The 23,837-nt window shown below is 45.5% G+C and overlaps 1 protein-coding gene across 1 annotated transcript; it reads left to right on the top strand.

Annotated features, from left to right (window-relative positions):
• Positions 1–16,834: 16,834 nt before the first annotated feature.
• Positions 16,835–20,103, top strand: LOC125525880 (putative indole-3-pyruvate monooxygenase YUCCA11). Its single transcript, XM_087537578.1, has 5 exons — positions 16,835–16,924; positions 18,123–18,641; positions 18,744–18,980; positions 19,070–19,192; positions 19,921–20,103. Exons 1-5 carry the CDS (start codon positions 16,835–16,837, stop codon positions 20,101–20,103), a joined length of 1,152 nt encoding a protein of 383 aa, XP_087393704.1.
• The last annotated feature ends 3,734 nt before the right edge of the window (positions 20,104–23,837 follow it).

Raw genomic sequence — 23,837 nt, 5'->3', positions numbered from 1 at the left:
TGAAGATACAAGATTGAAGACTTTGTCTCGTGTCCGGATGGGAATCTACTTGGCGTGGAAGGCAAGCTAGGCACTACGGATATGGATATCTCCTCCTTCGTAACCGACCTTGCGTAACCCTAGCCCCCTTCGGTGTCTATATAAACCGGAGGGTTTTAGTCCATAGGACAACATACAATCATACCATAGGCTAGCTTCTAGGGTTTAGCCTCTTTGATCTCGTGGTAGATCAACTCTTGTAATACTCATCTCATCAAGAATAAATCAAGCAGGACGTAGGGTTTTACCTCCATCAAGAGGGCTCGAACCTGGGTAAAACATCATGTCCCCTGCCTCCTGTTACCATCCGCCTTAGACGCACAGTTCGGGACCCCCTACCCGAGATCCACCGGTTTTGACACCGACATTGGTGCTTTCATTGAGAGTTCCTCTGTGTCGTCGCCGTTAGGCTTGATGGCTCCTACTATCATCGATAGCGATGCAGTCTAGGGTGAGACTTCTCTCCCCGGACAGATCTTTGTGTTCGGCGGCTTCACACTGCGGGCCAACTCGCTTGGCCATCTGGAGCAGATCGAAGTTATGCCCCTGGCCACCAGGTCAGGTTTGGAAGCTTAAACTACACGACCGATATCCGTGGAGACTTGATCTTCGACGGATTCGAGCCCCTGCCTTGTGCGCCGTGCGGTCACGATGAGTACGATTTAGCTCTACCATCGGACCGTATTCAGGAGATCGCACCGGCAGCCGCTCCGAGCCTCAATTCGGAGCTAGTTGCACCATCCATGGACGGGTGGATGGACCCCGTCATGGAGGCCGTATCCTCAGCGGCAATCGAGCCAAATATCGACCTTACCCTTCATGAGAGCCGTGTTGCCAAACTGCTGGATCCTTCTCCGGCCACGGACTCCGAACCGCCTGCGCCCGTTCCTGTCGAATCCGATTGGGCGCCGATCATGGAGTTTACCTCCATGGATATTCTTTAGCACTCACCCTTTGGCGACATACTGAACTCATTAAGGTCTCTCTCCTTGTCAGGAGAGGCCTGGCCGAACTACGTCCGGCAGGATTGGGATGCGGATGACGAAGAAATTCGCCGCCCACCCACCACCCACTTAGTAGCCACTGTCGATGACTTAACCGACATGCTCGACTTCGACTCTGAAGACATCGACGGTATGGACGACGATGCGGGAGTCTAAGAGGAACCACTGCCCACAGGGCACTGGGCAGCCACCTCATCATACGATACATACATGGTGGACACACCCAAAGAAGGCAATGGCGATGAGACAACGGAGGATGACCCCTCCAAGAAGCAACCCAAGCGCCGGCGTCAGCGGCGCCGCTCTAAGTCCCGCCAAGGCAAAAGTGGTGATACCGGCACCAAAGATAATAGCACTCCGGACAGTGCCGAAGACAAAAACAATCCCCTCCAGCAAGATTTAGAGCAGGAGGATGGAGGAGCCATCCCTCCTGAGAGAGCGGCAGATGGAGATGCAGAGGACGATAATTACATGCCTCCCTCTGAAGACGAGGCAAGCCTCGACGATGACGAATTCGTCATGCCGGACGATCCCGTCGAACAAGAGCGCTTCAAGCACCGGGTTATAGCCACGGCAAATAGCCTTAAGAAAAAGCAGCAGCAGCTTCAAGCTGATCAAGATTTGCTAGCCGACAGATGGACTGAAGTCCTGGCGGCCGAGGAATATAAACTCGAACGCCCCTCCAAGAGTTACCCAAAGTGCAGGTTGCTACCCTGACTAGAGGAGGAAGCACCGAAACCTACATCCCCGGCGTACGACGCGGCTGATCGGCCACCTCGTGGCCGCGACAGAGAAACATTCCAGCCAAAAGCTCAGCCCGCACCCCGACACCATTCAAATAAAAAGGCATGGGGAAATACGCCAGACCCACGAGACGTACTGGAGGACAAAGCAAAACGTGCAAGATCGATCTACGGATCATGAGGGCGCGCCACTATGCGAGACGATAATCGTCACGCCGGATACAGTAAAAGTAAGTCCGGACGGGCCGAACACAGCGGGCAAGACTCATTCGAGCTGCGTCGCGATATAGCCCAGTACAGAGGCGCCGCACACCCCTTATGCTTCACAGACGAAGTAATGGATCATCAAATCCCAGAGGGTTTCAAACCCGTAAATATAGAATCATACGACGACACAACAGATCCTGCGGTATGGATATAGGATTTCCTCCTACACATCCACATGGCCCACGGTGATGACCTACACGCCATCAAATACCTCCCACTAAAACTCAAAGGACCAACGCGTCATTGGCTCAACAGCTTGCCAGCAGAGTCCATAGGCTGTTGGGAAGATCTGGAAGCCGCATTCCTCGACAACTTTCAGGGAACTTATGTGCGACCACCAGATGCCGATGACTTGAGCCACATAATTCAGCAGCCAGAGGAATCGGCCAGGCAATTCTGGACTCGGTTCCTAACAAAGAAAAATCAAATCGTCGACTGTCCGGATGCAGACGCCCTAGCAGCTTTCAAGCACAACATCCGTGACAAGTGGCTAGCCCGGCACCTTGGTCAGGAAAAGCCAAAATTTATGGCAGCCCTCACGACACTCATGACCCGCTTTTGTGCGGGAGAAGACAACTGGCTGGCTCGCAGCAATAACATATCAAAAAACCATGGTACTTCGGATACCAAGGACGGCAATGGCAGTTCACGTCGCAACAAGCATAAGCGCCACATTAACAGCGACAATACCGAGGATACGACAGTCAATGCCGGATTCAAGGGCTCTAAACCCGGTCAGCGGAAAAAACCATTCAAAATAAGCACTCCGGGCCCATCCAGTTTGGACCATATACTCGATCGCTCGTGTCAAATACACGGAACCCCCGACAAGCCAGCCAACCACACCAACAGGGATTGTTGGGTGTTCAAGTAGGCCGGCAAGTTAAATGCCGAAAACAAAGATAAGGGGTCACATAGCAATGACGAGGAGGAGCCCCGGCAGCCGAACACTGGAGGACAGAAGAGGTTCCCCCCACAAGTGCGGACGGTGAACATGATATACGCAACCCACATCCCCAAGAGGGAGCGGAAGCGTGCGCTCAGGGACGTATATGCGTTGGAGCCAGTCGCCCCAAAATTCAACCCATGGTCTTCCTGTCCGATCATCTTCGATCGCAGGGACCACCCCTCTAGTATCCGTCATGGCGGATTCGCCGCACTGGTCCTAGACCCAATCATTGACGGATTTCACCTCACTCGAGTCCTTATGGATGGCGGCAGCAGCCTGAACCTGCTTTATCAGGACACAGTGCGCAAAATGGGTATCGACCCCTCAAGGATCAAACCCACAAAACGACCTTTAAAGGCATCATACCAGGTGTAGAGGCCCATTACACAGGCTCAGTCACACTGGAAGTGGTCTTCGGATCCCCGGATAACTTCCGAAGCGAAGAGTTAATCTTCAACATAGTCCCGTTCCGCAGTGGCTACCATGCACTGCTCAGGCGAACCGCATTCGCAAGATTCAATGCGGTACCGCATTATGCATATCTCAAGCTCAAGATGCCAGGACCTCGGGGGGTCATCACAGTCAATGGAAACATAGAGCGCTCTCTCCGCACGGAGGAGCACACTGCGGCCCTCGCAGCAGAAGCACAAAGCAGCCTCTTAAGGCAATCCACTAGTTCAGCAATTAAGGACCCGGACAACTTCAAGCGCGCCCAGAGTAATCGGCAACTGGACCACCTGGCACGTTTCGAACTCGCATAGCAATGCGGCCCCCACCCAGGTCCCAGCCAAACGGCGAAATCCGTGCCATGTGTACATAATTACGCATTAAAAATACCATGGGCACAGGCGGGGAAGGGGGCACAACTACGGCACGCCCCAAGACGCGGCTTAAACCGCACTAGGGGCTTCCCGCTTTGTTATTTTTTCTCTTTCAGGACTTTAATCTCTGGAAACCCTATCCGGCAGCATGATTGCCGAACACATGATGCAACAACCAACGAGGCAGAAAGCTACGTCACACCATGGAACTCCCAGGTGGATTACGATAACGAGTTAAATATTTGCTTTAATACTATTCCTCAGCTTGCCCTTGGAAGGGACATGTCGAATAGTCCTACTTTTTGCTTATCGCTCTACTTGTATAATTCTGCTTTAACACACCCTTTTGAATAAAACAATGCATAGCATTATGACTATTATTGCATTCTTCCTTTCTATACATATATGTTCATTCATGACATCTAGCACCCGTACACTATGGTACGGCCAATACGCTAGGGGCTTAAGCATACCCCATAATACGACGTGAGAAGTCCGAACACTTTCGACAGTGCGGCACCCCGAACTTATAGCATTATATGCATCATCTCCGAATCATGTCTTGGGTCAATAGTTGGGTTTGCCCGGCTCCCATGTTTTGGTACCTTACGTTCCGCTCTATCGGCTAAGGTAGCATTGGGAGAACTACTGCGATTGTGCCCCGGTTCTGCTGGGCTAAGCACCTCAGTAGAGAAAGCTAAAACTGATTGTCATGATAAGGCGAGAGACTGGTCGCTGTTCGAGAGGTTTCAAGTCCCTAAAGACTTATGCCGCTTAGAGCGAGGAGTCGGCCCTGTCCGGCTTAAGGCGTGTATCGCGCCCTGAATTCGGCCTTCCGAACACTAGGGGCTTCGCCGAAATTTAAAATTATAGAATTCTATGGCTAAGTGAGAGTGATAACGCATTATGGTCCGATTGCCTTGTTCGTTGTGCTGAGCACCTCCCTCGAAGGACCCAACAATGGGAACAAGAGTGCTCAGGTTTATCCCAAACACCCCAGCACTCGTGGCATGGGGGCAGAAGCCGACAACTAGCCATCTCTCAGATTTGATAAACAGCCGAACAGAAGGTAATATTTTAAATCCAGACAAGCATTGCATAGCGCATATGAACAAGTTTTCATAATACAGGATTACACGAGCAAGTTCATTCAAATATTACATCTTTTGCACACTCGTCCGCTATGAGACGGGCACCCTTCAGGACACCTTCATAGTACATCTTGGGGTGGCGATGCTCCTTGCCCTACAGCGGCCCTTCCTTCACCAGCTTCACGACGTCCATCTTGGCCCATTGCACCTTCACACGGGCGAAAGCCCGGCGTGCACCTTCGATGCAGACGGACCACTTGATGACTTCCAGCCGTGGGCAGGCATCCACAAGCCGCCTCACCAGGCCGAAGTAGCTGTTGGTAAGGGCATCGCCAGGCCACATCCGGACTATAAAGCCCTTCACGGCCTATTCGGCCGCCTTGTGCAGCTCTGTTGGAACACGCGGTATGCTACGCTAGTGCCAAATAAAATTTTCTACCGCGCACCCAAGATCATGCTGCTGGAAATAGATCACGGGATCAGGTTTACCACTAGACGCGCAGTCACCGCAGTGGATGTAGAGTTGGTGATGCGTGTAGCCGATCTCCCAGGCCGTCTCCTCCTCACGTTGCCGATCTCCTGCGAACAGCGAAGAACCGTGAATGGTGATCTCCCACGAACGACACCTCGCGGTTCCCTCGAACGGTTCGTCCAAGCACCGCAGATGCGATGCCTCCAAGGTATCTACACGTATGGGGAGCAACATTGAGCGGCGGACTGCTAGGTCCGGTCGCGCGGCATGGGCATGGGAAGTGGCGGTGGTTGACCAGGGTTCAATTCGATCAACCCTAAGTGGTGCGCCCACTCCCCTTTATATAGACCTCTGAGGTGGGCTCAAAACTTGAGCCCACTAGGAGCCCACATCCATTTTCCACTGAGATCCAATCCGAATGGGCTGCAGCCCCTTAAGTGTGCGGCCCTATAGGTTCACGTACACATGGACACGACTAGAGTCGATAGTTGGTAGCGGCTCCTAGCAGAACGTGCCAACTCCCATGTGGGAGTAAAGTCGTTTGACGAACCTCAACAATGTGGCATATGCAACATCCCTTTTGCCTCATGATATTTGTTGTCGAGCTCAAGGCGAGTACTTGTCACCCTTGTGTTAGCTCGACCTCTCTTCTCGAAACCATGATACAGATTCCCGAACTGGGTTAACACTTAACCCAAGTCACATGGCCATGCTTTCCGAATCTGATCACTCGAGAGGGCCCAGAGAATATCTCTCCAAATAGGAGGGGCAAATTCCATCTTGGTCAACCATGTCTCGCGGCATGTCTCACGACTCACCCGAAAGCTACCTTTATAACTACCCAGTTACGGAGTAGCGTTTGATAGACCCTAAGTGAGGCGATCCTCATCCCGAGAACATGCGAGGACCTCAGGTCTAGGACATGGCATAGACATTGCACTTGAGACTAACAGATGACTATATCTCGCCGCGTCTCAAAGTGGGTCTGTCCGGCTCGGTGATCTCCATCCACGAGCCCATACTATCGGTTTAGCATCTCCATGCACATGACTTGTGAAACATAGTCATCAACCGAGTCGTATACTAGTCAAGGATATGTGTCCGCATAACCTTATCAACTAGGGACCATTAAGACAATCATCATACAATACATAGTTCCACAAACAAGTCACATACTTACTGATACATATCATTGATGATGTTCAAGGACAATACAAGGACTCATGAATACATAGGGAAATATCATCATCACATGATTGCCTCTAGGGCATATCTCCAACAAGCTCGACCAGTTGCTTCAGCTGGTCGCTCAGAGGCATCGGGTGTTCGGTCCCAGTATACTGAGACCAGAACAACTTCTTCGTTGAGCTTCCCTCCTCGGCCTGGTAAAAACTGTGCGGCATCCGACACGCTGCGGGGCAAATCTGCGAATGCTCCTGGAGAGCTCCGGATTCGGGTAAGTAACAAGTAATTCACTTTCACATGCTTGCTTTGCATATAGAATGCCTTACCCGCCGCTATCTTCTTCATCGCATCAATCTCCTGGAGGGCCTTTTGGGCTTCGGCCTTGGCACTCTTTGCACTCTCAAGGGCCGTGGAAAGCTCAGACTCTCGCGTCTTCAAGTCAAGCTCCAACGCCTCGTGCTTCGTCACGAGAGCGTGGATCTCTTGCTGCACCTCGCCCACCCGTGCCTCATGCCTTTCCCGCTCGGTGCGCTCCTTGGCTGCTTTGTTTTCGGCCTCGGATAGCGCTTGCTTCAGGGTCGCCACCTCGGTCGTGGCCCCTGTCAAATTTACGATGATCCTGTCATTTTGCAATCGCATTCTTTTTATATATATCCATAGACTAGGCACTACTTACCTTTGTTCTCCTCGAGCTGCCTCTAGGCAAGGCTGAGCTCTTCCTTAGACCCTTCGAGGTCCTGCTTCAGTGCGGCGACCTCCGCAGTCAGTGCGGCAGAGGCCAGCAGCGAAGCCTGCATACGCATATAGACATACTTATATTAGACTCCTGCGATATTGTTTGATCCTCTGTTCGGCTTTTCTTTGTGAACATCGAACAGAGCATCAGGGGCTACTGTCTATGCGGTAATATTTTTCCTATATTTCAAATACTTACCTCAAAGCCTGTCAGAAGGCTGGCACAGGCTTCAGTCAGTCCGCTCTTGGCGGACTGAACCTTCTGGATCACCGCACTCATAATAGTGCGGTGTTCTTCGTCGATGAAAGCGTTGCGAAGCGCTCCCAGCAGACTGTCCGGTGCACTCATAATAGTTAATCTGCCCCGACGTCTCCACCCAGTCCTGTCAAAGGCATGGAGCTCACACCCCACACTTGGTTAAGCTACGGGAAATAAATATCCTACCAGATGTATAGAACTCACTGAATTCGCTAGGCGCTTCGCGCTTAGCCCGCGGTCCTCGGTGAGAGAGGGAGGGACCTCGACGCCCTTGAACAGCACCCTCCAGACGTCCTTGTGCGTCGTGTCGAAGAGCTCGCTCAGAGTCTGGTGCTGGGCCGGGTCGAACTCCCACAAGTTGAAATCTCGTTGTTGACACGGGAGGATCCGGCGGATGAACATGACCTGGACTATGTTGACGAGCTTGAGTTTCTTGCCTGCCATATTTCGGATACATTTCTGGTGTCCGTCCAGCTCCACCGATGAACCCCAGGACATGCCCTTCTCTTTCCAGGAGGTGAGCTGCGTGGGGATTTCAGATCGAAACTCGGGGGCAGCCACCCAGTTGGTGTCGCGCGGCTCGGTGATGTAGAACCACGCCGATTGCCACCCCTTTATGGTCTCCACGAAGGAGCCTTCAAGCCATATATCATTGGGCATCTTGCCCACCATGGCTCCGCCGCATTCTGCTTGTTGGCCTCCCACCACCTTCGGCTTGATATTGAAGGTCTTTAACCATAGGCCGAAGTGGGGCCGGATGCGGAGGAAAGCCTCACACACAACGATGAACGCCGAAATGTTGAGGATGAAGTTCGGGGCCAGATCATGGAAGTCCAGCCCGTAGCAGAACATGAGGCCGCGGACGAATGGATGGAGGGGAAACCCTAGTCCGCGGAGAAAGTGGTGGAGGAAAACTACCCTCTCGCGAGGTTCAGGGGTAGGAACGATCTGCCCCGCAGCAGGGAGCCGATGCACGATATTCGCGGCTAAGTATCCGGCTCCGCGCAGCTTCTTGATGTGTCCCTCCGTAACGGTGGAAGCCATCCATTTGCCTCCCGCTCCGGACATGATTGGAGAAGGTTGAGGGGAAGGATGTGGACTTGGGCGTTGGAGCTCAAGTGCGCAAGAATGGATGAGCAAGGAGGAAGAAGGTGTGGGTAGAAAAAGGTCAAACCTTGTCCCTTTATAAGGGCGGCCAAAACTATGTGTCCCCACTAGCCTGGTAAAACTCGCTTATCCCCCAAGCGCCGTAATCGATGGCGCGGTTGGGTTACCCACGCCCATATTGATGAGAATCCCGTAATAAGGGGGACACGATCTCTGCTTTGACAAGACATGTCAAGAAACTGCCTCGCGTTATGTGCGGGGCTAGTTAAAGGAAACGGTTCGAATAATCACCGGGCCATGGCATAATGTCATGTTGCCAAAACGTGTCAGCATATTAGATTTGTGGAAATATTATTCTCTCTACGGTGGTATGTGGAACTTATTTTGCAGGGTCGGACACTATCCTCGTATTCAAATTCTTCCGTGGTGTATTCGGAGGAGGAACCCGCCTTGCAATGCCGAAGACAATACTGTGTGCCGGACTCATTGTCATTGAAGCCTGGTTCAGGGGCTACTGAGGGAGTGCTGGATTAGGGGGTCTCCAGACAGCCGGACTATATCCTCTGGCCGGACTGTTGGCCTATGAAGATACAAGATTGAAGACTTCGTATCGTGTCCGGATGGGACTCTACATGGCGTGGAAGGCAAGCTAGGCAGTACGGATATGGATATCTCCTCCTTTGTAACCGACCTTGTGTAACCCTAGCCCCCTCCGGTGTCTATATAAACCGGAGGGTTTTAGTCCGTAGGACAACATACAATCATACCATATGCTAGCTTCTAGGGTTTAGCCTCTCCAATCTCGTGGTAGATCAACTCTTGTAATACTCATATCATCAAGAATAAATCAAGCAGGACGTAGGGTTTTACCTCCATCAAGAGGGCCCGAACCTGGGTAAAACATCGTGTCCCCTGCCTCCTGTTACCATCCGCCTTAAACGCACAGTTTGGGACCCCCTACCCGAGATCCACTGGTTTTGACACCGACAATAAGCCTTGCAAGCAATGCAACTAATGATTTAGTTGCGGGATGATGTATTACAGAACGAGTAAAGAGACTAGCCGGTAACGAGATTGAACTAGGTATTGAGATACCGACGATCGAATCTCATGCAAGTAACATAGCGATGACAAAGGGAACAACATATGTTGTTATGCGGTTTGACCGATAAAGATCTTTGTAGAATATGTAGGAACCAATATGAGCATCTAGGTTCCGATATTGGTTATTTACCGGACACGAGTCTCGGTCATGTCTACATAGTTCTCGAACCCATAGGGTCCGCACGCTTAACGTTCGGTGACGATCGGTAATATGAGCTTATGTGTTTTGATGTACCAAAGGTAGTTCGGAGTCCCGGATGAGATCGGGCACATGACGAGGAGTCTCAAAATGGTCGAGACGTAAAGATCGATATATTGGACGACTATATTCGGACATTGGAAAGGTTCCGAGTGATTCGGGTATTTTTCGGAGTACCGAAGAGTTACGGGAATTCGCCGGGGACTATATGGGCCTTATTGGGCTTTAGGGGAAAGAGAGAGGGGAGTCTGCACGCCCCCAAGGCTTAGTCCGAATTGGACTAGGGGGAGGGGCGGCGCCACCTCCTTCCTTCTCGTCTCTTTTCCCTTTCCTTCTCTCCTACTCCTACTACATGGAAGGGGGGAATCCTACTCCTAGTGGGAGTAGGACTCCCCTTGGGGCGCGCCTAGGAGGGACGGCCTCTCCCCCTCCTCCACTCCTTTATATACGTGGCCAGGGGGCACCCCATAGACACACAAGTTGATCAGTTGATCTTTTCGCCGTGTGCGGTGCCCCCCTCTACCATAATCCACCTCGGTCATATCGTAGCGGTGCTTAGGCGAAGCCCTGCGTCGGTAGCATCATCATCACCGTCATCATGCCATCGTGCTGACGGAATTCTCCCTCGAAGCTCTGCTGGATCGGAGTTCGTGGGACATCACCGAGATGAACGTGTGCTTAACTCGGAGGTGCCGTACATTCGGTACTTGGATCGGTCAGATCGTGAAGACGTATGACTACATCAACCGCGTTCTCACAACGCTTCCGCTTACGGTCTACGAGGGTACATAGACGATACTCTCCCCTCTCGTTGCTATGCATCACCATGATCTTGCGTGTGCGTAGGAAAATTTTGAAATTACTACGTTCCCCAACATAGACATGACCGAGACACCTCTCCGGTCAATAACCAATAGCGGAACCTGGATGCTCATATTGGCTTCTACATATTCTACGAAGATCTTTATTGGTCGATCCATTATGACAACATACGTAATTCTCTTTGTCCATCGGTATGTTACTTGCCGAGATTCGATCGTCAGTATCTTCATACCTAGTTCAATCTCGTTACCGGCAAGTCTGTTTACTCGTTCCATAATACATCACCTCATGACTAACTCCTTAGTTGGTTGCTTGCAAGCTTATGATGTGTATTACCGAGAGGGCCCAGAGATACCTCTCCGATACTCGGAGTGACAAATCCTAATATCAATCTATGTCAACTCAACAAACACCTTCGGAGATACCTGTAGAACATCTTTATGATCACCCAGTTACGTTGTGACGTTTGATAGCACATAAGGAATTCCTCCGATATCCGGGAGTTGCATAATCTCATAGTCGAAGGAATATGTATTTGACATGAAGAAAGCAATATCAGTAAAACTGAACGATCATTATGCTAAGCTAACAGATGGGTCTTATCCATCACATCATTATCCTAATAATGTGATCCCGTTATCAAATGACAACTCATGTCCATGGTTAGGGAACCTTAACCATCTTTGATCAATGAGCTAGTCTAGTAGAGGCTCACTAGGGACACAGTGTTTCTTTATGTATTCACACATGTATTTAGGTTTCCGATCAATACAATTCTAGCATGAATAATAAACCTTTATAGTGAATAAGGAAATATAAAATAACAACTGTATTATTGCCTCTAGGGCATATTTCCTTCAGAGAGAAATCAATCAAGATCTATATCGATGGTGTGTATGTATGTGGTTTCTAAAGTCACGAGAGATCAACTGTTTTCTGACTAACTGTTGTTTGTAGTGACACTGACAACCTACATATTTGTAGAGGCTTTGTGCGTGTAGTTGATAACCCACAAGTATAGGGGATCGCAACAGTTTTTGAGGGTAGAGTATTCAACCCAAATTTATTGATTCGACACAAGGGGAGCCAAAGAATATTCTCAAGTATTAGTGATGACCCACAAGTATATGGGATCTATCATAGTCCTTTCGATAAGTAAGAGTGTCGAACCCAACGAGGAGCAGAAAGAAATGATAACCGGTTTTCAGCAAGGTATTCTCTGCAAGCACTGAAATTATAGGTAACAAATAGTTTTGTGATAAGATAATTTGTAACAAGCAACAAGTAACAAAAGTAAATAAAGTGCAGTAAGGTGGCCCAATCCTTTTTGTAGCAAAGGACAAGCCTGGACAAATTCTTATACAGAGAAAAGCGCTCCCGAGGACACATGGGAATTATCGTCAAGCTAGGTTTCATCACGATCATATGATTCACGTTCGGTACTTTGATAATTTGGTATGTGGGTGGACCGGTGCTTGGGTGCTGTCCTTACTTGGACAAGCATCCCACTTATGATTAACCTCTATTGCAAGCATCCGCAACTACAACAAAAGTATTAAGGTAAACCTAACCATAGCATGAAACATGTGGATCCAAATCAGCCCCTTACGAAGCAACGCATAAACTAGGGTTTAAGCTTCTGTCACTCTAGCAACCCATCATCTACTTATTACTTCCCAATGCCTTCCTCTAGGCCCAAATAATGGTGAAGTGTCATGTAGTCGACGTTCACATAACACCACTAGAGGAGAGACAACATACATCTCATCAAAATATCGAACGAATACCAAATTCACATGACTACTAATAGCAAGACTTCTCCCATGTCCTCAGGAACAAACGTAACTACTCACAAAGCATATTCATGTTCATAATCAGAGGGGTATTAATATGCATATAGGATCTGAACATATGATCTTCCACCAAATAAACCAACTAGCATCAACTACAAGGAGTAATCAACACTACTAGCAACCCACATGTACCAATCCCAAACTTGGAGACAAGAATTGGATACAAGAGATGAACTAGGGTTTGACAGGAGATGGTGCTGGTGAAGATGTTGATGGAGATTGACCCCCTCCCGATGAGAGGATCATTGGTGATGACGATGGCGATGATTTCCCCCTTCCGGAGGGAAGTGTCCCCGGCAAAACAGCTCCACCGGAGCCCTAGATTGGTTCCCCCTCGTGGCGGCGAAGTCTCGTCCTGAAAGCTTGCTTATGATTTTTTCCTCATCGAAATACTACATGTAGCAGAAGATGGGCATCTGGGCGTGCCCCCCACCCTCGTGGGCAGGGTGTGGCCCACCTCTGGAACTTCTTGCGCTCAGTATTTTTTATATATTCTAAAAAGGACTTCCGTGAAGTTTCAGGACTTTTGGAGCTGTGCAGAATAGGTCTCCAATATTTGCTCCTTTTCCAGCATAGAATCCCAGCTGCCGGCATTCTCCCTCTTTATGTAAACCTTGTAAAATAAGAGAGAATAGGCATAAGTATTGTGACATAATGTGTAATAACATCCCATAATGCAATAAATGTCGATATAAAAGCATGATGCAAAATGGACGTATCAACTCCCCCAAGCTTAGACCTCGCTTGTCCTCAAGCGAAAGCCGAAATCGAAAAATATGTCCAGATGTTTAGAGATAGAGGTGTCGATAAAAATAAAATACGGACATGAGGGCATCATGATCATTCTTAGAACAACAACTTATATAATTCTTGTCATATGATCTCTTATGCTAGAGTAACAATTCAATCACAATTTCAAGTATGGATCAAAAACTTCATTCAAAACTAACAAACTATAATCTTAGTCATTGAAGCAATTGCAATTTATCATAACATAGGAAAGAGTCAATATAAGAGCTTTTCAGCAAGTCCACATACTCAACTATCATATAGTCTTTCACTCACCCTGGATCCATTGAGATGCGCCGCCGCTCTATGTACCTCATGCCCATCTGCTTATCGACATATGTTGAGCCCTATGGTGTGGGGCTCGAGGTCGTTTTGGGAGAAATATTTGACTTTGAACCCGTTGCGAAACGACCATGGATAGCAACGGGAAGCGCAGTCGTTTGTCGACCGTCTGTTCCTAAGGGGTCATTCGTTGGAGCCAGATCAGGCATTGGATTGGGCGGCGTAGGAGGCATCGTTGATCCCACGGGTTCAGCGGGAGAGGCCAGTGGGGCCTCCTGGTCAAGGGCATTAGCATCCCCCTTATTGAGTTGCGGCATGATCCTAGGTCGCAAAATTTGGGAAACGGTCTTGGAGCATCGCGCGATCTTCCAAGATAGTGCCCATTGCTGCATTGCCAGACCACTACACCTTGACTTGTTCCACCATCGAACCATCCTTCTGGTGCCACATCAACTACTATAGTTCTTCCACGGGAATTTCTAATTCGTTGGAACATATATGAAGTTCAGGAGCAACAACCGTACCAGGGAGAAGTGCTTGTCAGAGTTGTGGGACATGAAAAACATGATGGACTAAAGCTTGTGGCGGCAGCTTTAGTTTATAGGCCACATTGTTGATCTTCTCGATGATGGGATAATGCCCCTAGAACTTGGAAAAGAGCTTATAGTTGGCGCGGGGGCAACCGATGTCTGCACATAGGGTTACAACTTTAGGAAGACACTGTCAGCTAGCGAAAACTTGTGGAATGAGCGGTTCTTCTAAGCATTGAGCTTCATGTATTGGCAAGCACGGTGGAGATGCTGCTGGAGCAAGTCTTGGACGACCGAACGCTCTTTGAGCCATGTGTGCAACAATGACACCGAACATGTTATATCTGTTGTAATTCCCCAGTGCTTAGGCTCATGACCAGCTTTGAAAGGAGTCATTTCAATAGCAAATTGGTGTGAGGAGTTATACCAGAACTATGTGAGAGGGACCCAGAAGCTCCAGCGGCGAGGACATGCATGAGTGAAACATCGCAAGAAAGTCTCTATACATTGGTTTACACACTCTATATGGCTGTCTTTCTGAGATGGTGTGATGGCAACATCGGGGTCTAGGAGTGAGAAAATAGAGTGGAGGAGGAGGGGTGGAGTGTGGGATGGGAAGGGGTCAAGAATTTTTTGCGTGGGACCGGGCGGTCAAATCCAACATGCCAGACTCGAGGAATCTAAGCAATGACGGGCTGAGATGCTTCTATACACCCTTTGGAACATCTGGAAAGAGCAGAACCATCACATCTTTTGTGGCAGGTGCATGAACCACATCGAGGTGCCGACCCTGACTTCTCAGGATATCAACTAGAGGGCGATGGCTTTTCCTATGCCGCAAGCCAGCAAGGGTATTGGTTAATTGCATGAGTGTGTGTCAGGGAGTTTTCATCAAGTTCCTTCCAAAACCATATCACCCATGTAAATAAACCATCTATTTTCTTCTTCTATATGAAAAGGCAGTGCTCTCACCGGTTCGGGAAACAAAAACAGTTCGCTTGTAAGGCCAGCTAGTCTAGACAGATAGGAGCAGAATGGAAGAGCCGATGCATTTAGATCTTTCTTTGAACCATGAACTATAGAACAATTTTTCTACGGTGTATTATATAAATAAATAAGTGTACAAAGTATTTACAATAGGTACAGAAGTCACCAAAGGCCTAAAAAGTTTAAACATGTTTAGATCGATCTTGGTTCTTGCGATGGAAGGCCAATCACTCAGCAAGCCATCCAAAGTGTAGGTCGGTGCCCTCATCATCTACCCTATCTCTTGAGAGTAAAGCCATAACCTTACCTACTATACACAAACATGTGCTTGCAGCCGCACACACAAACAAAAGCACGGTGCACCTGGTTACTGTTTGATACACATTTTGTGGGTAGCCATACACGTGTGTTGATAGTAAATAGTAATATTAGACATCTTAAAACCAGCAAACAAACCAAATATTTGCACACTATTGGTTACATATACACATGTTCATGTACTCGTTAGATAGTCTGTATTTACAGGTTCAATTTGATACTTTACATCTTTCTATTTCAGTTTCATACGTTACATCTTGCTATTTCAGTTTCGTACTTTACGACCTGGTTTCAGTTTCTTACTTGTACTTCATAAGTTGATAAAGGAATTAATACATGCATGCAAATAGCAGCAACAACAACTAAAATTGTGTATACATGGAAGCCCAAAACTTTAGTTTACATTAACTTTCAAGAAAGACAATCTTTTAAGGTGATCACTTTTTAGAGAAGTGTATTGAGCAACATACAACAAAAGTACAATTTTCTAAATCAACATACTTTCTTGGTTGTGCTGAACATGCAAAATGAGGAGATATTCTCATCCACCAAGTATTTGTGACATGTGTGTTTCTTATATATTTTGATTTGTATTTCTTTTATCAGTCGACTTAGCTATTCCAAAGTGCAAGATACAAAAAGAAGCATCTCACTTGAAACTTAATTATACAGTAGCATGTATATATGCCAATAAAGTCAATAATTTTATATTTTAAAAACATTATATATCACCCCTTTCGAAAAATTTAGTTATTTTGTTTACTTACGCTTCAATGCTTTCACTATTCTTCACATCAAACGCTTGACAATTAATTAGAAAACATGGAAAATATTGTTCGATATCATGTACCAGCACTTTTCATTAATTCATGGAATAACTTTAAGGTGATGGCTAATTATCTTATTAACATAAAAATCTTTGTTTGAAAGCACTTACTAATCAGATGTTTGAATGCATGCTTATATCGACAACAACAACATATATTTTTCAATTTTACAAAACTATACTATTGTTTGTGAGAGGTGCAGTTTGCTAAAATGTGCAAAATATCAATGCCTCACATAGAGACAACTAGACCAATAACTATAAAAGAAAGAGAAAAGCAAGTGAAAGAAGCCATCTAAGGAAGAAAGAAACAAGCCACTAAAAGTAATATGAGTAAGGTTGAATTAGTATATATAAATAGCTATAGGTGTTACCCAAACACATATCAACAAGGACAACTTTAATACAATAGTGTCACTAAATTGATTGCACACCTATATTCAAGTCTTTCCATGGAGAAGGTACAAGTTTTCATCGTCGGAGCGGGTCCTTCTGGGCTTGCCACAGCAGCATGCCTAAGCAAACTCTCTATACCATATATCATCCACTACTAGGAAAAGGGCTATAGATGGAAATGACACTAATGGCGCACCAGACATGTGGTGCGCCATTAGTATATACTAATGGCGCACCATGTGTTGGTGCGCCATTAGTGTCCAAATAGTAATGGCGCACCACATCCACGGTGCGCCATTAGTAACAAATTTTTTTTCATTTTTTTTCAAAACTAGTAATGGCGCACTAGTGGATAGTGCGCCATTACTAGTTAAACTAGTAATGGCGCACCACATCCACGGTGCGCCACTAGTAAATTATTTTCAATTTCAGTTTAAAAAAATTAAAGAAAATGATGGAAATGTCAAAAAAATAAAAGAAAATAAGTTTCCCATGTGTCTAGTTGTTGGGAAAATTTACAAATATGAATTTTGACTTTATTTGCAAAATCTCTCTGAAATTTGTAAAATGGGCATAACTTTTGCATACGAACTCGTATTAAAAAGTTTTCTATATGAAAAATCATCTACTCGAAAAGTTACATCCGACGTTAAACATTTTCAAAATCCCCAAAAACCTAACAGAAAAAAATTACGGGGCTTTTAAGATCCAGAGGCAAAAAAATTCAAAAATTTCAAACATACTAGCGGCGCACCGTATGCTAGGTGCGCCAGTAGTAACAGAAAAAAAATTGGTTTCGAATTTTTTTTTGAATTATTTTTCAAAATATGATACGTAATATGATCGGGAAGTTTGAAATATTTTTTTCAAAATTTCATCATACTCATGAACATGAACAAAGTCCTAGACATCAGCAAGGTTTAATAGGATTGATATGATAGATATATCAACAAGTGCCTGTGAAGTGAGGTGGTGCTGGGGTTGAATAGAACTATGAATGTAAGCGTGCTTGGGCTGGAGTAGTGTGAGGATGGGTGACCTTCCAGGAAGTTTGATCACAGAGTGCGGTTTGACCTGAGAATAAGCCATAGTGACCCGAGATTAAGAAAAAAATAAAAAAGTTTGAATTTTCTTTAAAAAAAATTGAAAAAAATTTATTACTAATGGCACACTTCTATGTGGTGCGCCATTACTAAGTCAGATAGTAATGGCGCACCTCTAGGCATACTAATGGTGCACTACTGGTGCGCCGCGCACCAGTGGTGCGTCATTAGTAAAAAATACTAGTGGCGTGATACTAATGGCAAAACTGGTGCGCCATTAGTAGGCCTTTTCCTAGTAGTGATCGCTGAGCGTGAAGATTGTATTATGTCGTTATGGCAGAAATACACATATGATCGCCTCAAGCTCCACGTCGCCAAAGAGTTTTGTGAGCTACCCCACATGGCATACCCAACTGATTGGCAGACCTACCTTCCCAAAGATCAACTTTTAAGGTATATGGAGGATTATGTCAAGCACTTCAATATATCCCCAAAGCTTAACACTTTAGTTAAGTCATGCATGTATGACGAGCTGAGGAAATGTTGGGTTGTCATGACACATAACAAGGTGGATGGCCCAACTATGTATGCATCCAAGTTCTTGGTTGTAGCAACAGATGAAAATAGTATGGGATATGTTCCAGAGATCGTTGGCCTACAAAGCTTTCCTGGTGAAACAATCCACTCATCAAGTTACAAGTCCGGAAATGATTATGTTGGGAAAAGCGTGCTTGTTGTTGGATGTGGGAACTCTGGCTTTGAGATTGCCCATGATCTTGCAGTGCATGGAGCTAACACTTCCATCATTATCCGTAGTCTGGTACGTAGATTTCACGATCCCACTTCTATTGTTTTCTTAGTTTCTCAGAAAAATCATGGTTGACGTTGTACTAAACAAGTTCTTACATGGGTAATTGTGAAGTTGCATGTTATGACAAAGGAGTTGATCCACCTGGGCATGGTACTCTCAACGTGGCACCTTCCACTGAAGCTTGTAGATCTTATTCTTATGATCCTCGCATATATCTTATTAGGTGATTTATCAAAGTATGGTATTGTGAGGCCTAATATTGGTCCACTCACCCTAAAAGCAAAAACTGGCCGGTCTGCTGTCATAGACACTGGCACCACTAAGCTAATAAAAAAAGGTGATATCAAGGTGAGAGGAAAATCATGCTTATAAGTATAAATATATACATACTATATGGGGAATCTAACAGACTAATTTAAAAATATTTTGTGTGGCAGGTATTCGGTCCAATATCATGCATTCGAGGAAATCTCATAGAGTTTGCAGATGGGAATGAGAGGTACGATGACGCTATTGTGTTTGCCACAGGTTACAAAAGCACCGCTAATATATGGCTCAAGGTATATAGACATTCATTTCAATTTATCTCAAAGAACACCATTATTATTATTATTATTATTATTATTATTTATATATAACATCATAGTAATATGAATAACGTATGATGGTAAATAAGTCAAACAAAATTTCTAGCTTAAAAGGACAATCAGTTTCAACTTATAGTCATACTAGTACGCAGGTATGTGCACAACACGTCAAATCTCAATTCACGGATACAAAGCTTGCTTGCTTCAAGCACTGCACCTTGGCATGGAAAGCTTCATCGAGTCAATTGTTGTAGCCGTTCGGTTTTGGATGTAAAGCTTTACATGCTTAGAATTAGTATCTTATACTACAACTAGCTTAAAGAAACTTCACCAGAACTTTCAATTCTCGTTGACACGATTAGTATGCACACTACAAATTCTCACGATCCAGCTACCAATATGTGTGCCATGACCAGCATGCATATATTTATTATAGCTGACAAGTGAACTTTATCTACACTAAAAATATAGCGATGGTTCTAGAAATCAGTAGTATCTTCGCTATATTGTATCCCGTACTGTAGCTTCAAATCCCAACATTTTGAGCCTTACCATGGACTTTATGAATGACACACTGCTTTTTGGTGTTGAGATTCAAAAACTTAAAACTCATACACTATATATAGTAGTATAGAAATTTTCTCCAAACATTGTATCATATTTTTTGAAATATTCTTATAAAAATATTTTAATAAATGCAGAACGACATGAGTATGCTAAATAGTGATGGCATACCCAAAAAAGACTTCCCCAACCACTGGAAAGGTGCAAATGGACTCTACAATGTCGGATTTGCAAGGAGGGGATTGGCTGGTATTGCACATGATGCCAATATTGTTGCAAGTGACATCCATATCAATATAGAAATGACATATTTTAATTAGACTCTCCTAGTACTTCATCACATTTTCTAGATCATTCATCCTAAAAAATGATCTCTGAAAATGTCATAGCTTGGTTTGTTGTTAAGTGTTTATTTTTGTGAAGTTGATTTTACTGAAAGGGATGCAATAATGTATTGTACTTGAAGTATTGTATTGTACTTTTATTATGCCAACTTTTTGTGTGGGGGTTCTATCATGTTGACATGTGTTCAATAATTCAAATGTCTTCAGATATTTGTTTTGTGTTGAAATATATACAAATCTTTATAATGTTGTTTGAGCAACCTTATTAACCTCTACAGGAACTAGTACCAACCGCATGTAACGAGAAACAACAAACTCATGAGTCATAAGAGTGGATTTATTTAGAGATAAACTATTTTGTTGTATTTGCCACAAAAATTCTCTTCAAAATACCCAAGGAGAAGTAAGAAGAAACCAATCACCATATTGTTTGGTACTTTCTCTATGATAACATGAGGTCGTCTTGAGAGGCATGTTACTTTTCCGTAGAACATGAACCACATGGCCGGTTTCAAAAGAAATCTGGGATGGCCGGTTTCAAAAGAATATATCTAAGGCTGCTATAGTGAAGGACCTCATTGAGAATCCCGCGGAAGGCATTTTCCTAGGCGAGATTGATTTCAGATTTTTTTGCCTAGATGAGCTCAATATAGTGCCATTGTGGGTGCCAGCTATAGATTCATAATCTACACTGATCATGTATTAATGGCTATATGTGGTAGTACGAGGTAATCTGGGTGATATAAGGAACACACCCATGATACCAAATGAGATTTAAAATACGCGAGAGTGATGTACCAGTGTTTAGGCCCATAATGCGGGTAGTAACCATAGTCTCTTACCCACACATATACATCATCATGTCCTGTATTTGTATTGTACAAATTTGATATTCATTTGAATGTAGGTATTTTTTTGCTAGAAGTGCCATATGGGCATGAACATACCTTACGAACCTATGCGTGTATAGGATCTCTCGGCCTGGCACATAGTCATAGCAAGGTATGTACTTGGAGGAGTTAATGGTGTACAATACTTCATATTCCTATCGTATTCATACCTAGAAGATACACCTAGTTTGGTAGCGAGATCAGATAGTATGGTATGGTATTTTATTGTATTTAAGATTGTAAACTTATCGATGAAGAATGCACCTCTATATAAAAGGGTAATCGGTATTGAATCCTATGCCATTGCAACACAATCACAAGATCATCAACGATGTATCTCTAGAGCCCGAAAGTGAGATATGCTTTCTCCAATAAACAGTGACAACAAAATGTATCAGGTTTGCACAGACAAGTATAATGAATCATTCCATTCTATAAATTCTTGTTAACTAAACTATTGTATTTATATTAGCAACAAAAAAGGGTAGGTGTCGTGTGGATTATATGTAACATGCTCATTTTTAACTTAGTGAAAACCTAGATTTGGCATGAACTCAAGGTGCCGCTCATAGTAAATCATCCACCACCTCAATACCTGCGTGTAACCAACCCAATGACTCTCGTCCCTCCTCTCATGATTCCACCAAATCATAACTAGCTGATATTTAGCATCTTCTTGTCACGAGTGGTTTCTAATCTGCATGTGAATCCATGGAGACAATGTCACACCGCCTTGACTTCCCTCCTGTTAGGGTATCTCCAACCCCAAACAGACAAGCCCATTTATCCGCGTACCTAACGCTAGCCCCATTCCCAAATTCACCTACTTTTTCCGCTAAGCCTCGAATTTCATCAATTTCCAACAACCAAAAGCATATCGATGATACATATAGCACTTCCAAATGATGGGAAGACGAATTGTGCATGACAAACCATTCAACATGTTAGCAAATCAAGGAAAGTTCATACCCCGACATTCTAAGGCCTTCTTGTTGGTGCGGCACTTTTGGCGGTTGCATGCTCTGCGGGTTCGGCCCGGTGGTGGCGGCAGTCGTTGGCTGTAGCGGTAACTCGAAGGTGTCCAACATGGACTATTCTGTGGGTCTAGGAAGATCTGTTGTAGCGGCGGCGGGGCATGAGGTGGGTGTGATGGCAACATCGGGGTCTAGGAACAGGAAAAGAGAGTGGAGGGGTGGAGTGTGGGACAGGGAGGGGTCCGGAATTTTTTGTGTGTGGAACCGGGCTGTCAGATCCAATGTGCCAGACTTGAAGAATCTAAGAGGTGACGGAGTGGGATGCGTCTATATACCCTTTGGAACATCTAGAAAGATTGGAACCGTCGCATCTTCTGTGGCACGTGCATGAACCACACCAAGGTGGCGGCCCTGACTTTTGAGGATATCAACGAGAGGGCAGCTTTTCCTAAGCCACAAGCCAGCAAGGGTATTGATTAATTTGAATGAGTGTGTGTCAGGGGTTTTCGCCAAGTTCCCTCCAAAAACATGTCACCCCTGTAAATAAACCGTCTATTTCTTATTCTATACAAAAAGGCAGTGCTCCTGTTGGTTCAGGAAAGGAATATGAGCAGAATGGAAGAGCCATTTGGATGCGTTTAGACCGATGTTTTTTTAACCATAAACTGTAGAAAAAATGTTCTATTATGTATTATATAAATAAATAAGTGTACACAATATTTACAATAATAGTGGCAGCAGAAGTACAATAGTGACATAAGTCACCAAAGGCCTAAAAAGCTTAAAACATGTTTAGACCGATCTTCGTTCCTGTGATGGAAGGCCAATCACTTAACTAGCCATCCAAAGTGTAGGTAGGTGCCCTCCTCGTCTATCCTATCTCTTGAAAGTAAAATCCACCCTTTATAGAAAAAACCCTACTACACACAAACACGCGTGCGCAGCCGCACACACACAAACACAAGCACGACTCACCTAGTTACTGTTATATACACATTTTGTGGGTAACCATACACATGTGTTGATAGTAAATAGTAATGGTTGACATCTTAAAACTAACCAATGAATAGTGTGGCTACGACCTAGCCAGCCGCCGCCACTAAAAAAAGCCAGCGTTCTCTACCTCCCGCCGACACCGGCGCCGGTCCGTCCCGTCTCCGATGGCCTTAGGGCCATGGAGGCGGAGTGGATCTCGGCCCCTGCAGGTGGGAGGGCTCCGTTTTTAGATCTTTTTTCGAGCTTTGTTAGGGTTTGTGTTCTGCTCAGGAAGGCGAGACGACGGCGGCTCCCTGAAGATAGAATAAAGGTCTTCCTGCCTAGCCCCCATTCTGGTGATGCATCTAGCGTCATCGGTGGGCATGTGGAGGTGTGTCTCCGGTAGATATGTCTTTGATGGATTTGCTCGGATCTGTTCATCTTTCGTCTTTGTTCGTATGTTTTCAGGTTGGATCCTTTTGATCTACACTCTTCATCCGCGGCGGTTGCTGTTCTGGTACATTGGTTTTCTGGGACCTTAGCACGACGACTTCCCAATTGTCTACTACAACAAGGTTTGCCCGGCTCTGGCGAGGGAGGGGCGATGACAGCGGTGCGCCTTCGGCTCGCTTCAGTGCTTGTAGTCGTCGCTAGGTGGTCTACGGATCTGGATGTAATTTTTATTATTTATAGTGTTCGTTGTACTACCATGATTGAAGATGAATAGATTGGAAGTTTTTCTCGCAAAAAAAAGACACCTTAAAACTAGCATACCAACAAATATTTGCACACTATAGGCTGCGTAAACACCCGTCCATGTACTCATTAGATAGTCCGTATTTACAGGTTCAACTTCATACTTTACATCTTG

This window comes from Triticum urartu, chromosome 7A (genome assembly GCF_056163025.1).
Source record: "Triticum urartu cultivar PI428250 chromosome 7A, HENAU_Tu73, whole genome shotgun sequence".
Classification (NCBI taxonomy): Eukaryota; Viridiplantae; Streptophyta; class Magnoliopsida; order Poales; family Poaceae; genus Triticum; species Triticum urartu.
The sequence above is the reverse complement of the archived record's forward strand: the minus strand, read 5'-3'. Positions and strand labels throughout refer to the sequence as shown.